The sequence below is a fragment of the Eumetopias jubatus genome, unplaced genomic scaffold, assembly GCF_037043125.1.
Source record: "Eumetopias jubatus isolate StellerSeaLion01/CBP00866 unplaced genomic scaffold, mEumJub1_p1.0 scaffold_5, whole genome shotgun sequence".
NCBI lineage: Eukaryota > Metazoa > Chordata > Mammalia > Carnivora > Otariidae > Eumetopias > Eumetopias jubatus.
In genome coordinates this window covers 90,342,898-90,357,070 of record NW_028274811.1, presented here as the reverse complement: position 1 = coordinate 90,357,070, position 14,173 = coordinate 90,342,898, and the positions used below count along the sequence as shown (strand labels likewise).

The 14,173-nt window shown below is 49.4% G+C and overlaps 1 protein-coding gene across 2 annotated transcripts in view; it reads left to right on the top strand.

Moving 5' to 3' along the window:
- HRH2 (histamine receptor H2) overlaps positions 1-14,173 on the top strand; it is a 53,329-nt gene that overhangs the window by 18,462 nt on the left and 20,694 nt on the right. Inside the window, exons 2-3 of one of the 2 annotated variants that reach the window (XR_015768256.1) lie at positions 3,417-4,990; positions 6,686-6,886. Coding sequence is in view for 1 of the 2 variants with exons in the window: in XM_028102602.2 (XP_027958403.1) it covers positions 3,915-4,990 (1,076 nt within the window). In the remaining variant the exon portion in view is untranslated. The remainder of the gene's footprint in view (positions 1-3,416; positions 4,991-6,685; positions 6,887-14,173) is intronic. The other variant, XM_028102602.2, reaches the window with a different exon arrangement.

The window sequence follows — 14,173 nt, the reverse complement described above, 5'->3', positions numbered from 1 at the left end:
ACACACACACACACACTCCAGGTACCCTGTACTTCTCCTGTTATATAGACAACAGAAAATGTTGGCTGGCTGTATGGATGGATGGCTGGCTAGATGGATGGGTGGGGGGGGGAGGGGGGGTGGATGGATGATGGATGGATGGATGGATGGATGGATGGATGGATGGCTGGATGGGTGGGTGGCTGGATGGATGGATGGATGGATGGGTGGGTGGCTGGATGGCTGGATGGCTGGCTGGCTGGCTGGATGGATGGATGGATGGATGCGTGGGTGGATGGGTGGATGGGTGGATGGGGGTGGAGAGAGGTAGGCAAGATCCAGGCCCTGTGGGGAGGGCAAACACGGAGCCATATTAACACTGCAAGGCAGCAGGTGCCAAAGTATAACTCGGTGCAAAGTACAGGGAAGAATGCTTCTGCCTCCAGGCATTCAGGAAGGCTCCAGGGAGATGGAGGTGTTTGAGCAGGGCCTTGAAAGGAGAGTAGTCGAAGTGAACAGAGGGAAGAGCAGGGCTGCAGGCTGAGGGAGACAGCAAAGGCAAAGAGTGAGAGGGTGTGATGCGTCTGGGGGAAAAGCCGGGTTAACTGAATGGTGAAGTTAGAGGACAAGTACAGAAGTGTTTGGTGAGACCCAGCTGGAAGGATGGGTTGAAGTCTGATCCGAGCACAGGCATTAAGGATGGCTGAAGGAGTGTGAGCTGAGTGTGAATCCAGACTCTCTGACCACTTATTCGGCCTGTGACATCACTGGGCCTCTCTGAGCCTCACTCTTCCAGCCACTAGATAGAGCAGTGATTTCCCTCACTCGTGGGTTATTGTGAGGATGAGATGATGTTTCATTTAATATGCTATCTCAGCATGCCCAGGGCGATCCTACAGTAAGGATGCACCATGATCTCTCAAGCCATCCCCTGCTGCTGGACACTGGTGGGTTCCTGCTTTTTGCTGCTTGCAAACCTGCTGTCACAGACGTCCTTCATACATTTAGCCCAACAGAGGCCGTATTGCCACAGAGTAGGTTCTCAAAAGAGGGAGTGAGGCCTAAGTGACTGAGAGGGGTGTCCTTATACAATAAAGGAATTAGGGAAACTGAGCTGCTTGGTAATGTGGAGAGCGTGTGTGCCTGTGTGTACACAGAGAAGCACAGGGAAAGCAGGGAAAGCCCCCATCACACCAAACTGTCAGCAGCAGTCACCTTCCAGGCAGGAGGGCCTGGACATGTGACCACACAGTCAGCCTCTTCTGTATCCCTCAGGATACTGGGTTTACTGTAATAAGCTTGTCATTGCTTTGGAAATTTGAAAGGAAAGTTCGAGAAAGTGTTTTTATGTTGTCTGGGATGATGAAAACAGTGACAGTGATCTTGTGGTGCTGTGGCCTCTGGGGCAGTCACTCTACCCACAGGCTACAGGGTGGATGAAGCTCCATTCGAAAGCTCCCGCCTTCACGGAAGGTCACCAGAAACTCTGGGACCTGGGCTGTAAAAGAGAAACACGACAGAAGTGATTCTTCTTTGAAACTCCATGAAAAAAGGGACCACCGCTGCTCTGTTCATCATCGTGCCCCCAGCACCTAGAACAGCGTTGGCCACATTGTAAGGTCTGAAAGAAATACTGGCCGAAAAGAACAGAGGGATGGAAGAGAAGGAAGGAAGAAGGGAGGGGAGGATGAATTTCAAATTATATGAGAGGCTGCCTCGTTCAGATTTGAAAACCCCAAACATTAACTAAAACATTGGTCCAGGGCCAAAATACCTACACCGGGCTGTTAAGAAACTCAGGGAAAAAAAAAATTGTTATCAGAAATAGGGAGTCTCAAAAAAGATAGCCTTGCTGCTATCTCCTCCACAGTTAATTAAATGTACCAGTGAGAACCATGCTGCTTGTGTTATTTATGTAATGAAAAGATCTTCTAAAAATAATACCCAGAGGCCCGGCTCGCAAAGCCCAGCGGCTGAACCAGCTGGAGCGGCAGAAGGTGACCAGGCGCCGTGATCCCTGCACCAACACAGTGGTTACGATTAAATGATGCTTCTCATATTCAGGTTGCAAAACCGCTCCAGGCCAAAGCCTAGGAGAGGCTTAATTCATGTCACGTGGCGATTAGCTTGCTTCTGAGAGGGATTCCACAGTCATCCTGATTTCTACAGGCTCTCAGATCCCAGTAGATTGCCTGCTAGCTGCTCTCTGGAAAACCAGGATCGGCTGGCGTGAAAGGGAATCGGCAGGGCCTTCGCTTGTCTTTCATCGATTGGAATCACAGAATATCACCAGTAGGAGGGGATCTCTGGGGTTTAACCAAGACATACTGTGTGTGCAGCCTTTCTGTTGAAGTGAGGTTTGCATTGGGACAGGTGGAAGGAAGGTAGGAAGATGGGAGGGAGGAAGGAGCTGGAAACCACCAAAATACTCGTGATGAAGGCATAATAGGATCAACCGTGGCCAGCCACCCCGTGGGCTGCTAGGCAGCCATCGGAGAGACTGAGTCAGTTCTGCGCCGGCTGACCGACCACATGTGCCGCCAAATAAGAAAAGAAAGATTGAGAGCGATGTTTGGAGCAGGTGTGGGCAGGGCGAGCCACTGGCAGACTATGATAGCAGACTCAATCTGGCCCTCTGCCTGGTTTTGCGCAGCCCATGAGCTAAGAATAGCTTTTACATTTTTAAAGCGTTTGGAAATAGTTTTAAAGAGTTGGAAAAAACCAAAAAAGAATCCTATTTTGTGACACGTGAAAGCTATGTGAAATTCAAATTCCAGTACCCATAGTAAAGTCTCATGAGAGCCCAGACACACTCATTCATTTGCACGTCGTCCGTGTAGGTGCTTTCGGGCTACAGGGACAGAGTTGAGTCATTCCAGCAGAGACCTTGGGGGATGCAAAGCAGAAAGCACTTACTACCTGGCTCTCTGCTGAGAAAGTTGGTCAGCTCCTGCTTTATGGTACAATGACATTTTGTGAAACCAACAGTGTCAGACACTGTTCTCAGTGCCTTATCAGAGCAAAGCCATTACATTTGCTCACTTATTCACTCATTTGATCACTTATCCATCAGATGCTTAATGCCTACCTGTGGGGTCAGGCACCAGGAACCGGCAGTGAACAAGCAGACACAGCCCCTATTCTTGTGGTGTTTAGAGTCTGTGTCTAATCCTTTCTTTCTCCTGTATAAATAGTCCTACCCCTCCAACGGTATCTCACAGGATGGCACAGTGGTCCAGCCCCTTGCATCCTGCCTCCATTCCTCCTCCCGCTGTGCATGCTGGTTGCCTCCGTCCCTCCTAAAGAGAGGCATCCAGATTGACCCTGTGCCTCCTGGTGTCTCCCAGGAAGCTCAAGGTCTAGAAGGATTCATCTCACATCGGTCATGCTCTTGGTCTGATTTCAAAGTGTTCAACACTGGGTGCTTGCATTTTCAGCTCCTGTTCGCCAGTGGTCCTAAGAGGCAGATGCAGCAGTCCCTGACCCCCATCACATGGGTGGGAGCCTCCACCAGCTATGGAGAAGGATGTGGCCACAACTCCACATGATCACTCCCGAATAAAACCAAAGCCACCTCCAGACACATGCTCCAGTGCCTCAGTCTCTATGCAAAACCTGGAGAGTAGAGACCTGCTCCAGTCGCTGGAGGAAGCTGGCTCAGCAGGGGGTGATTTGAGGACTGGAATCTGAACGAGGAGCTTTCTCCTTTTGCTCTTCTTCATTCATACTCATGCCCGATATCTCCCAGAAGACTGCTTTATTTATTTCTAGGAAAACGGTACTGGGCAGTCATTGTCACCTCCCCATGTTTGGACATTTTCTTTTGGCTCCATTGGGAGCCTAGAGCCCAGTGGTTGACATAATTGACACACTGGGAAGCTGGGCAAGAAGTGGCCAGGGCCCGCCGGCAGAGGACAGAGCTATAGGGTCCCAGGATGGGACCTAACGGCACAGCCTCTTCCTTTTGTCTGGACTCTCCCCCATGCAAGATCACTGTCAGCGTGGTCCTCACCGTCCTCATCCTCATCACCATTGCTGGCAACGTGGTGGTCTGCCTGGCTGTGGGCCTGACCCGCCGGCTCCGCAGTCTGACCAACTGCTTCATTGTGTCTTTGGCTATCACCGATCTGCTCCTCGGCCTCCTGGTGCTGCCCTTCTCGGCCTTCTACCAGCTATCCTGCAAGTGGAGCTTCGGCAAGGTCTTCTGCAACATCTATACCAGCTTGGATGTGATGCTCTGCACGGCCTCCATCCTCAACCTCTTCATGATCAGCCTCGACCGGTACTGCGCTGTCACGGACCCCCTGCGCTACCCCGTGCTGGTCACCCCAGTCCGGGTGGCTGTCTCCCTTGTCTTAATTTGGGTCATCTCCATCACCCTGTCCTTCCTGTCTATCCATCTGGGGTGGAACAGTGGGAGTAAGAACAGCAGTTTCAATCACACCATCCCGAAGTGCAAAGTGCAGGTCAACTTGGTGTACGGCTTGGTGGATGGGCTGGTCACCTTCTACCTACCGCTGCTGGTCATGTGCATCACCTACTACCGCATCTTTAAGATTGCCCGGGATCAGGCCAAGAGGATCCATCACATGGGCTCCTGGAAGGCGGCTACCATTGGGGAGCACAAAGCCACAGTGACACTGGCCGCCGTGATGGGAGCCTTCATCATCTGCTGGTTCCCCTACTTTACCGTGTTTGTTTACCGGGGGCTGGTAGGGGATGATGACATCAATGAGGCCATTGAAGCCGTTGTTCTGTGGCTGGGCTATGCCAACTCGGCCCTGAACCCTATCCTGTACGCCACGCTGAACAGAGACTTCCGCACGGCATACCAGCAGCTCTTCCGCTGTGGGCCTGCCAGCCACAGTGCCCAGGAGACTCCTCGGAGGGCTGGCAGCTCTCAGCTGGCCAGGAACCAAAGCCGAGAACCCATGCGGCAGGAAGAGAAGCCCCTGAAGCTGCAGGTGTGGAGTGGGACAGAGGTCACAGCCCCGAGGGGAGCCTCAGACAGGTAACTGCCCTGAATGTGTGTGTGTGTGTGTGTGTGTGTGTGTGCGCGAGACAAGCGCCCCGGGGAGGGGGTCCCAGTAATGGCGACCGTGAAGGTAGCGGCCGTTCCCCAGGTGCTGGTCGAACATTCTGTGCTGGGAAGTCTTCATGAGCACTTTGCAACCTCATGTTGTTCCATCCTCCCAACGGCTTCCCGAGGTAGACGCTTTGACTTCCATTTTTAAAGGACCACATTAAATCTCAGAGCACGTGACCAGGGCCACACAGCTGGGACCTGGACAGAGATCTCTGACTCCAGAACTTGTGGGCCCTTTATTCTAGCTACGTTGTCCTTACAATCGGGAATCCCAAGTTCAAGGCCCAACTCTGCCATTTGGTTAGTCATGTGAGGTGTTCACCCAAGCTTTCCAGGACAGCCCTCAAATGGCCAGGCACTGATGCCGCCACCCGGGGAGTAACCGCAAACCCAGCTTGGTCCACGTTCATTGAGCCCCTATGATGCACCCGCTCTTATGCTAGGGGTGCTCGGGTCAGAGGAGAAAGAGGACTGGCCAAATCAAGAAGGCAGAGCCTTGCAGGTCAGGCTAGGGGCTTAGACCTTGTACCATTGGTCTCAGGGGAAGATGGAAGGATTAGAAGCAAGGATGGAGGGAAGCCAGGCAGCTCTGTGCTTTGGAAAGAGAGCTTTGGTTCCCGGAAAGACGTGGACCAGCAGAATGAGATGGGACCATTGGTGAAGGGGCATGTGCACTGGCCCATGAGAGAGGAGAAAGGAATAGAGCAAAATCTAAGAGGCTATTAAAAAAAAGATAGGCTTGGAGAGCATTGGATGTTTGGGGTACAGGAGATGCGAGAGAGAAGATGCCCCAGGATTCTACCCCCAAGAGGTATCCAGGCTGAAAAAATAAACAGGATTGGAATGAGATGTAGATACATGCTCTGATGGCAAAGGCAATGCCGGGTATTGAGGGAAACCCCACTAGAAACCTGAGTGGCGCTGAGGAAGCTCACCCACAGCATGGAGAATACATTGACCGGTCTACGGGCACTCTAGCTGAGGAGAGGGCTGAGTGAAAGGGCGCTGGTAGAACGCCTGGCACGTGAAAGTGCTCAACAAATGTTGCTTTCCTTACTCTTCCCACAGACCATGGCTTTGCCTCCCAGAGTGCAGGTCTGTGTGACCGACGCACCCACCTACCCACCCACCCATCCATCCATCTGTTCATCCGTCCGTCTGTCCATTCATTTGCAAACCTTTATCAACTTCCCACCACATGCTGGGAACTGTGCTGAGTCCCCAGGATGCAGAAATGACATTTTGGGCATTTGTTCTGATGCACAGGCATGGAAAGTCAACTGCATAGTCCCGCTCTCAGCTCTGTTCTCCCTCCCTCCTTGGTGTGAGCAAGTCCCTGCCCCTCTTGGGCTTCTGTTTCCTCATCTCATAGCGGGTGGGGTCTGTCCTCATGCAGCCTGCCCTGCTCACCTCCCAGGGTTGCCTGATGCCCATGTGAGTCAAGAGATGTGAACAGGCTGGGACACTTGTCTCCTCTCAATAATTGAGCATCAGACTCGAGAAAAGCTTGGGCAAATGCCGCAGCCCCACACCTTCTCGGTTCTGGTCCCTGTGGAGCGTTGTGGGAGCAAAATTGCCCAGCCAGACCCCTGGGCCTCATGTCCCCTCTGGTCCTTGCAGCAGCCAGGTGTGGAGTGTCCTGCCATAGACTTGGGTCCCGGGCCCTCCACCCCTCCACTGCCAGCCTTCTGGAACAAGCCTCATTGCTCCTGCCTCCAGCTCCTAACCTTGAGACTCTCCCTCTCAAATCCATCCTCCAAACCACCGAGCAATGTCTCTCCAAAATGGAGATCTGGAGCCTTCCACATCCGGCCCTGATGGGTAAGGCCCCCTCTGACCATGTCCTTCCCCATTCCCTCCCCCATTCAGGAAGCAGCCTCGAGCACAAAGCTAAGTTAGATCACGAAGCAAACAAAGAACAAAGCACAGAGAGCAGACCCGGTAGAAGGCTGTTGACACCATTCAGTCTAGTCATGCATGCCACTTTCCGCTGCTCTTACCAGTGTGACCCCCTGGTGAAGAGGCTGCTTTCACCCCTAATCCGTAGAGAAGTGTATTCAATAAGCACTTAGCAACAACAGCTGACGCTCCTTGGGCACCCACTGGGTGCCCGCTGTACACGTTGGCCATTGTTTCCATGTATAATCATTCTGTGGGCATCCTATCCCCACCCTTGGGCTGGGTGCTAAGGGTGCGAAGGGAGATAAAGCAAGCCCCCCACCCCAGGTCTCGCCACCTGTCATTACTCATGGTCTAGTTGAAGAGTAGATGGGCAGCAGCTCAGTGCAGCACATGCCAATGACTGAAACCCAGTGTGCTGGGCGCCCAGAGGAGGTGGTGCATGGCCCAGGGAGCCCATCCCAGGGAGCAGACCTCCAAGCTGAGCCTTAAATGCAGACAGGAAAAGACCTTATTCATCCAGGGTGGTACTGGACCCTTTGGACTTATGACCTCATTTCACTTTCCCCACGACCCTATGCTTGTTTAAGCTCCACTTCACAGATGGGAAAACTGAGGCTCAGAAAAGATAAATAAATTACCCAAGGGACATAAGCTAGTGAGTCAGCCAAAGCCACGTTCCAAGCAACAACAGAAATAGCAGCCCCCCTGATTGGCTGTCCTCTGGGTGCAGGGCACACTGTGGACCATGAACGCCCACCTTTTCTTCCGATCTTCACGGCCACCATGTGGCGGGGGGCGGGAGGGCGGCTATGAGGCTGAGGCCAGCTGAGAGGTTGGGCCTGCCTGGGTCACACACAGCAGCCACGAAGCCAGGGCCTTCAGAGCACATGTCCTGTGCGGCCGTGGCCATGCTCTGTCCTCCAAGACCCAGAAACAGTGAGCAGAGGGGTTGGGCAGAGGAGGATGGTGAACCAGTTGGACTGGTGGGGGCCTGGGTGGGGGGTGAAGGAGGCCACGAACAGCCAGAGGTTGATTTTCCCACTGAGACTGCCAGGGCATCAGGGCCTCATGTGGCCCTCCATGAGGTTGGCTCCCGGCTTCCCTGATGACTGATAACATGTCCTTTCTGCTTTCCGTCTGGGGACAAAAATCAGCCTTGACCTGACCGAAGGCCCTTATCCCTGCTGGGGCAGGAGCGGGGGGGGGCGGGGGGGGTGCGGCGTGGAGGTGTCGCTCTGAGTGGAGAATTCTGAAGGGCCTAACTGGGCCTGCCCTTGGGGCAGGGTGGAGCTGGGTCAGGGGCATGGTGGCGCCAGCCAAGGGGAGACTCCTGGAGAGAGTGGCCCTTGTCACCTCTCTGGCCATGTGCCCTCCCCAGTGACCTCCACCGCTCCTGCTGGATATCGGCCTGCATTCATTTCCTAGGGCTGCTGTAATATTCGGTGGCCAAAAACAAGGCAGATGGATTCCCTTACAGTTTGGGAGGTCGGGAGTCTGAGACCAAGGTGCTGGCAGGGCTGGTTGCTCCTGGAGGTTTCAGAGGAGACTCTCTTTCCGTGCCTTCTCCTTGCCTTTTCCGGGGGCCACCTGCTCCCCTTGGCTCATGAGCCCTTTCTCACGTCTTTCCCCTCTTGCTTCCTTTGTCACAACTCCTTCCCCCATCTGTAGCCAAATCTCCTGCCACTCTCTTAGAAGGGCTCTTGTGACTATATTTAGGGACCACCAGGATAATCCAGGATCATCGCCCCATCCCACATTCCTTAACTTAATTATAGATATGATTAAGTCCTTTTTTTTGCCACAGAAGGTAACGTGCTCAGATTCCAGCAGTGAGAATGTGGACATCTCTGGGGACTGTGTTCAGCGACCCCAAGTCCCAACGCCTTGCCTGGCATTAGAAGCCCTACCCTCCTTCTGATCTGTTTCTTGCCAACATCCCCTGACCCACACCCGCCCTCCACCCACTTCAGTCACAGCCAAAACAGACCACTCCGAGCCCAGGATCCCCAGGCCCCCAGCAAGGATTTGCTATAAGCCCAGCCCTGCTTGGGGCATAGAAGTGAGCAGATCAGAGGCTGTCCTCCCTGAGGGATGTTATTCTAGGGCAGTGCTTCTCAAAGTGTGGGCCCCCAGCCAGCTGCAGGCTTCCAGAAGCAAAGTGGTCAGCATCAGACCACATAGCCTCAAATCCAAGTAAGGATTCCAGTCTGAGCCTGTCTGACCCTAAAGTTTGGGGTCTTTCTACAGTAAAACACTGTCTGGACTTGAATTTAGTCCAGACTCAGTGCTAGTCCCATTGATACCAGATGAGGGAACTAAGATCACTGGGAAGCAAGTGACTTATCTGAGGCGCAACGCAAGCTCAGGAGGGGCTGGTGACAGACCCAGTACTTTGGACCCCTGCCCAGGGCTCTTGGGTCCCTTTTCCACACACTGGCTTGCTCTGGGTAATCTCCCAGGGCGGGGAGATAATATTCATAAGCACCTGGAGTATCAGCAGTCGCTCGTGGGCATGGCATTTCCGCATTCCTGCAGAGCGCCTGGAGGCTGGAGCCAGAGATCAGGAAAGACCCTGGGAGAAGAGGTGCAAAGGGAGCCAAGGGGCCCCCACCCCTCCAGCCAGCTTTCTCCTCAGAGGTCCCGTGGCAGCTGTCCACCCGACCCCTCCTATCTGCTCTCCTTCTGCAGCCAGAGAGCAGGTTTCCACGTGGAAGTGGGACTATGCGCCGTCCCTCCTGATGCTCCCAAGTTCTTATCCTGACCTCCCAGACCTTGTCCTCCACGCCCCCTGGCCTCAGCCCAAACTGTCTTATTCCTCTTGAGGCATTCTCTGTGTTTCAGGTCTGCACCCCCAAGGGTACGCTCCCCAAGGGCAGGCCCATGCCTGTGTTGTTCACTGCTGTATCCCTACTAGGATAGGCACAGTAATATTGTTGGATGGGGCTGGGTCAGGGGCATGGTGGCATGCGTGAGTGAATATCTAGTTTTAGTTCCCCAAGAGCCCTAAGAGGTAAATAATACTGCCTCCACTTCAGAGATCAGGAAACCAAAACTCAGTGAGGGAAGTTGCAGGAACAAATGGGAGCTCAGAAATCCCTGGTTCCCCTTTCTAATTTGGACATCACAATGGGCCTCCCTCCAAATAGTGGTGTCAGGGCAGGCCTCACAATAGAACCCAACCACACGCTCTGAATCAGTCTTGGAGAGGGAAGAGGCCCCGAACAGTAACCTGGCCCCTCCCCCTGGCTGTGTTACACACCAGCCCAGAGAGTGAGGTCACTTGTGCCAAGGACACAGAAAGTGAGCTTCTGAGTGGGGGGAGGGGGGGAGTTCACAGTTCCTGACAACCCGATGCTGTCCATTAGGCCTCCACAGCATGTCATGGTTTGGCCAGAGGTTGGGGGTTCAGGAGAGTGCGGGGCTGACTTCATCTGCTGCTCCAAGCCCAGCCTCAGCAGATGAAGCTGCAGTACCCACAGGAGTGAAAGAGCCCCATGAGCCATGCACACACTCTTCCTAAGAAGGCGTGTTGCTCCGGCAGGAAGTTTCCCATAGCTTGCCTAGCTAAGAGCCCAAATTTGTTTCCCTGTATCATCTGGGTTCTAAAGTAGTCTAACCTTTTGGCACACTGATTCCAACATTTCTTGACAGCCTTTACGGTGCTTTGTGCAAAGGTGCCTGGAGCAACTCACCCCCAACGAAGGGCCCTGGCCAGCCCGCCCCCTGGCACACTGGAATCCCACTGGCCACTTTGTCACCTCTACCCTCTGTGCCTGGCCATCACACCACAAGGCTGTTGGGGTGTTCTGCTTCTGGGGTGGAACTAGGGAGCCCCAGTATGAGTCCTGCCCCACCACTGCTTAGGGGCTGGTTATTTCTGGACTCTCTATTCTGGATCCGTTGATCTATGTGTCTAATTTTATGCCAATGCCATACTGTTTTGATTACTATAGCTTAGTAGTATAGCTTGAAACCAGGGAGTGTCATACTTCCAACCTTGTTTTTCTTTCTCAAGATTGCTTTGGCTAGAGAGTCTTTTGTGCTTCCATACAAATTTTAGGGTTATTTGTTCTAGTTCTGTGAAAAAAGCCATTGGAATTCTAATACAGATTACATTGAATCTGTACCTTGCTTTGGGTAGTATGGACATTTTAACAATATTAATTCTTCCAATCCATGAGCATGGAATATCTTTCCATTTATTCATATCTTCTTCAATTTCTTTTGTTAGTATTTTATAGTTTTCAGTGTACAGGTCTTTCACCATCTTGCTTAAATTTATTCCTAGGTATTTTATTCTTTTTGATGCGATTGTTAAAGAGATTGTTTTTTTTCTTTTTTTTTAAAGATTTTATTTATTTATTTGAGAGAGAGAGCACGTGCATGCACACGCGCATGCAAGTCGGGGGAGAGGCAGAGGGAGAGGCAAAGAATCCCAAGTAGACACACATTGAGCATGGAGCCCAACTCGGGGCTTGATCGCATGACCCATGAGATCATGACCTGAGCTAAAACCAAGAGTCAGACGCTTAACTGACTGAGTCACCCAGGTGCCCCTAAATAGATTGCTTTCTTAATTTTTCTTTCTGCTACTTCATTATTACTGTATAGAAATGCAACAGATTTCTGTATATTGGTTTTATATCCTGTGACTTTACTGAATTCATTTATATCAGTTTTTTGGTGGAATCTTTCGGGTTTTCTGTATATCATTATCATGTCATCTGTAAGAAGTGACAGTTTTACTCTTCCTTTCCAATTTGAATGCCTTTAATTCTTTTTCTTGCCTATCTACTGTGGCTAGGACTTCCAATATAATGTGGAATAAAAATGACAAGAGTGGGCATCCAAGTCTTGTTCCTGACCTTAAAGGAAGAGCTTTCAGCTTTTCACTGTTGAGTATGATGTAAGCTATGGGTTTGTCATATATGGCCTTTAATATGTTGAGGTATGTTCCTTGTATACCCACTTTGTTGAGAGGTTTTTTTTATCATAAATGGATACTGAATTTTGTCACATGCTTTTTCTGCATCTATTGAGATGATCATATGACTTTTATACTTTTGTGTGTGTGTCATCATTGATTGATATGCCAATGTTGAACCATGCTTCCTTCCCTGGAATAAATCCCACTTGATCATGGTGTACGGTCCTTTTAATATATTATTAAATTGGATTTGCTAATGTTTTGTTGACAATTTTTGCATCTACATTTATCAGGGATATTAGCCTGTAATTTTCTTTTTTTGTGTAGTGTCCTGGTCTGGTTTTGGATCAGGGTAATGTTGGCCTTAACATGGGTTTGGAAGTATTCCCACCTCTTCAGTTTTTTGGAAGCATTTGAGAAGAATAAGTATTAAATCTTTGAATGCTTGGTAGAATTCACCAGTGAAGCTGTGTGGCTTTGGACTTTTGTTTGTTGGGAGTTTTTGAGGGGCAGGGGGTAGTTTTTTGATTACTGATTCAATCTCTTTAATAATTGGTAAAGTAATTAGTCTATTCAGATTTTCTGTTTCTTCATGGTTCAGTTTTGGAAGATTGTATGTTCCTAGGAATTTATCCATTTCTTCCAGTTTGTCCAATTTGTTGGCATATAATTTTTCTTGGCAGTCTCTTATAATCCTTTGTATTTCTAGGCCATCAGTTGTAACTTCTCTTCTTCCATTTTTGATTTCACTTATTTGAGCCTTTTCCCTTTTTCTCTTGATTAGTCTAGCTAAAGGTTTGTCCATTTTGTTTATCTTTTCAAAGAACCAACTCTTATTTTCATCGATCTTTTCTATTTTTTTTAGTCTCATTTATTTCTGTTCTGATCTTTATTATTTCCTTCCTTCTACTAACTTTGGACTTCATCTGTTCTTCTTTTTCTGGTTTCTTTAGGTGTAAGGTTAGATTATTTATTTGGGATTTTTCTTGTTTCTTGAGGTAGGCCTGTATCCCTAAGAATTTCCACCTTAAAACTGCTTTTGCTGCATCCCCCAGATTTTGGATTATGTGTTTCCATTTTCATTTGTCTCAAGGTATTTTTTTTTTATTTCCCCTTTGATCTCTTCATTGACCCATTGGCTGTTTAGTAACATGTTGTTTAATCTCCATATATTTGTGATTTTTCCAGTTTTCTTCTTTGTAATTAATTTCTAGTTTCATACCACTGTAGTCAGAAAAGATGCTTGATGTGATTTCAATCTTTTTCTTTTTCCTTCAAATTTTTGTTTAAATTCTAGTAGTTAAGATTTAGTGCAATATTTGTTTCAGGAGCAGAATTTAGTGATTTGTTACTTACATGCAACACCCAGCACGCATCACCACAAGCACCCTCCTTAATACCCATCACCCATTTAGCTCATCCCCCACCCACCTTCCCTCCAACCTTCAGTTTGTTCTCTATTGTTAACAGTGATTTCAATCTTCTTAAATTTATTGAGACTTGTTTTGTGGCTTAACATGTAATCTAATCTGGAGAATATTCCATATGCACTTGAAAAGCACGTATATTCTCCTGTTTGAGGACAGAATATTTCGTATATATCATTTAAGTCCATCTGGTTTAATGTGTCATTTAAGGCCAGTGTTTCCTTAATGGTTTTTTGTCTGGATGATCTATCCCCTGATGAAAGTGGGATATTAACATCCCCTACTATTATTGTATTACTGTCAATTTCTCCCTGTAGTTCTGTTTGTATTTGTTTTATATATTTAGGTGCTCCTGTGTTGGCACATAAATATTTATAAATGTTATCATCTTGTTGGTTTGACCCCTTTATCATGATGTAACACTCTTCTTCGTCTTTTATTACAGTCTTTGCTTTAAAGTCTATTTTATTTTGGGGTGCCTGGGTGGCTCAATTGGTTAAGCGTCCAACTCTCGATGTCAGCTCGGGTCATGATCTCAAGGTCTTGAGATCAAGCCCCATATCAGGCTCCATGCTGAGTGTGTGGCCTGCTTAAGATTTTCTCTCTCTCCCTTTGCCCCTCCACCCACCGAACTCAGGCATGCATGCTCTCTCTAAGATAAAAATAAAATAAAATAAAATAAAGTCTATTTTGTCTGATATAGTTAAACCAGATTTCTTCCCATTCCCATGGAATATCTTTGTTCACTCCTTCACTTTCAGTCTGTGTGTGTACTTATATCTGAAGTGAGTCTCTTGTAAGCAGCATATATAGTTGTCTTATTTTTATCCTTTCAGCCGCTCTGTGTTTTTT